Below are 3,559 nucleotides of genomic sequence, written 5' to 3' on the forward strand. Positions count from 1 at the left end.
CACCCTGGACAGGTCTCCAGTCCATCACAGGGACACATAGCAACAAATGAGACAAACAACCATTCACTCTCTTACTCACACCTAGGGACAATTTAGAGTTACCAATCAGCCTAACATGCATGTTTCTGGTCTGTGGGAGGAAACTGGAGTACCTGCAGAAAACCCATATGTACGGAGAGAACATGCTAACTCCACCCAGAAAGGACCCCAGTCTGGATTTGAACTGACGAACTGCTCACTGAGAGGCAGCAGCTCTATCAGCTGCGCCACCGTGTTACCCTAATCAAAAATATACACACACAAAAATCACATACTTTAACTATTACGGCTGAAAGGGTTCTGCTGATCTCCCACTAACAGAAGTAATTAAACCTCACTGAATAAACTAAATATATATATATATATATATATATATATATATAAAGATCGTTGCCATATCATTACCATAAGTTGTAAAGAAACAAACTACATGAAATACACACTGCTTGTAAAGGTAAAAACACATATCGGTATTTACTTTAATCTGATGCATTGATTAAAAAGCCTAATCTCCCAAACAGTCACCCCAGACAACTTATCACTCGCTTCTGTTTTAGTTTGTCTGTGTTGGATTTGCATGCTTTTATGTTCTTCTGCTACCAAAATATCTCATGAATCAATGGATAGAATTTAATGAAACTCTTAAACGCAGGAGTCAACTCCATTTAAGATGGCTGCCACCGCCATATGAGTTTAGAAAGCACAACAATGGCTACAACTCATCGGTTTGAACAGATATTAGGCTCAAATCTGGTGTGATTTCAGCTGAGAGTCCCTCACAACACATATTCAAGTGCTACTCACTGTACAAAATGTTTGCCTAAAACTTCATTAACTTTTGGAGTCAACCCTGCTTGTCTGTTAGTAAAATATCTCATGAGCCGCAGAACATGTTTTAATGAAACATTTGAAAAGTAAAAATTTAATGTTTCTCTACAGCTGACTCAATCACATTAAAATGACCAGACAGACAGTTTGACAGATACCGAGCAGATATTTGATGTGGTAGTTGTTGTTTATAATATATACTCCGATTGTGACATCTAAAAAAAGAATAAACTCTGGCATCTCATGTTACTGCATGAGCTTGCTACAACGCCATCATTTCTCAACACGAGATGATCTTAGTCTGACATAGAAGGCAGTGGGAGAAGACTCTACATACATTCACATGCCCAGCACCCTGACACAGGAACATGTATCTAACTCACCCTCAGAACTTTGTAGAAAATGGCTCTGTTGATCTCCAGCGGGAAAAGATTCTGCTCGCCACTGGATTGAGCCCAGTTCACATATCTGAGCCAGTTCCCCTTCATGGGGTCTGTGGCATCAATGCACATCCACCCCCGCGCCGGGAAATACACCTGCAGCGCACAAAACGAGCAAACAGTTCGGCCATTTGAACAAAAACTCGAAAGGGGTCTCCAATAAATGAAAAAAAACACCTACAGTTGTGTGTCAAGTGTTTGGGGTAAATTTTTGTGTAACTTTTACCACTGACGTTTTCACAAAGTTCTTTTTTAATTATACATCCTAACAGAGGTGCAGGCTGAAACTTTAGGGTCAGCAGACTTTTTTTTTTTTTACATTTCTGTGCAACCCTAAAGTATTTCACATAGTTTAATAAAACGGACAAAAAAACCTAAAACTTCTGATGCTAACTGGGCGTTTTGAGACTAACTCAGCTAATGTGCTTAGATAAAACCCAATGAAGCATGATTATTTAATCCTCAGACTACAGCTTACATAAAGTGTGTCTCCTGACTGCAGTTTATTTAACTCCAAAGTCTTTAATTTGCCATCAGTAGGCAACTACTGCAAAGATGGATGTATTTTTAAAGGCCTGAGCATCATACCTCCCACATGTAAACATTACTGGTCACCTGGGACCTTTTCTTCTTCTCTCCAACAAACGGACCAAAACGCTTTCCTTTTGGGATGACTTTAGTGGCCCAGACACCTAATAATAAAAAATAAATATTTTTAGAAATTAAATATAAAAACAAATATCTTGCATGCATCACCAGCAGATGACACTTGGAAAAGAAATGCATTTGTTTCAAAGCAACGGTTAGTTCATTTGAATTATTACTGCCACACAACGCACTTCAACAACAGTGAACCAAGTTTAACTTCACACTCAGAGATCTAAAACAATAATTTAGAGTGGTCCACCCCCATGAAAGATGGGTGATAATATATCGTGGGTGTAATATTTGCCCATCTGTTAAAAAAATAGCTCTTGTACTACTGAACAACTTTGATGAAACTTGCACAAAGTAAAGTTCATCTATAACTAATGAACTGATGGGAGTCCAGCCTATTCAAGATGGCCACCAAAGCCAACTGGCCTTAAACACACACACACACGCACGCACGCACGCACGCACGCACACACACACGCACACGGCTATGATTTAGCCAGTTGTACAAATATTGTGGTAACATTTGATGTGGTTGTAGCTGAGAGTCATTGAAAATAAATACTCCAAGTGCTACTCACTGTGCAAGAATGTCGCTTAAAACCTTTTTATTAAATGTAGGAATCGACCTTGTTTGTCTGTTAGCAAAATATTCCACAAACCACTGGTTTATATAAAAAAAAACTTGATGTTAAAACTCTGGCATGAAAGGTGGTGAGCAACACGCATTCTGTTAAGAAATGCGAGGCCTTCTATGTTTTTTTTTTAAAATATTGTTGGTTTTACTCTCATACATGTGAGTTCACTTTAAATTTCCAGGCATCACAGTTACTCCCCTTTTCTGTTTTCTATTCTCACTGTGGTCTTGATTCACTTAATGCAGGAATTACTATTTATAACTGCGCAGACACTAAATACAAATGATAATAAACATAAAAATCAACATATTACAAGCCACAACAAGTTCTGAAAACATGGAAGAGGTTGTCAAACTCACCAACACGGCTTTGATTTACAGCTGACGGTCCAAGATTCAGATAATCCGGCAAACTTTTCCACACGTGAACTGGAATTTCATCCAGGCGCTCCACGGTCTCCCCATTAACCTCCATGACCTACATGGAATCACGAGGAGTAAAACAAGAAACGTTATTAAATGAAAATAAAATAATAATAATTTTTAAAAATCTGCACGTTTGTCATAGGTCTTTTCAGCTGTTTAAGCTTTTAGATATATTTAGCTAATTCTAGCATTTAACTACAGTTATTTTAGCTTTTTGCTAATTTTTTTTATTTAATATTTTCGCTACCGTTTAATTTTAGTTTTCAGCTGTGTAAAGCCCCCAGTATACTCCCACGTACGTACGTCCATGCGTACGTACGCACATACTATACGCAGAGGGCTTAGACTTCATACTCGAGTGTACACCCTGAGCAGTAACTCGTTCCAAAGTCTTGGTCCTGCTACAGAGAAGGCCCTGACACGTCTGCACTTAAGACGAGTTCCTGGAACTGTGAGGAGCAACTGGTCCGCTGACCTCAGGGAACATGGTGGGACATACGGTTGTAGCAGATCAGTGAGTTGGGGGGGGGGGGGG

At 39.1% G+C, this 3,559-nt stretch overlaps 1 protein-coding gene across 1 annotated transcript in view; it reads right to left on the reverse strand.

Annotated features, from left to right (window-relative positions):
* The window catches only part of prdm2b (PR domain containing 2, with ZNF domain b), a 20,287-nt gene that overhangs the window by 12,013 nt on the left and 4,715 nt on the right, over positions 1 to 3,559 (reverse strand). The window contains exons 3-5 of the mRNA XM_037678741.1: positions 2,959 to 3,046; positions 1,896 to 1,999; positions 1,251 to 1,403 (exon numbers count right to left, since the gene is read on the reverse strand). Of these exons, the coding sequence (XP_037534669.1) occupies positions 1,251 to 1,403; positions 1,896 to 1,999; positions 2,959 to 3,046 (345 nt within the window). The remainder of the gene's footprint in view (positions 1 to 1,250; positions 1,404 to 1,895; positions 2,000 to 2,958; positions 3,047 to 3,559) is intronic.

The sequence above is a fragment of the Nematolebias whitei genome, chromosome 7 (genome assembly GCF_014905685.2).
Source record: "Nematolebias whitei isolate Nwh7 chromosome 7, NemWhi1, whole genome shotgun sequence".
NCBI lineage: Eukaryota > Metazoa > Chordata > Actinopteri > Cyprinodontiformes > Rivulidae > Nematolebias > Nematolebias whitei.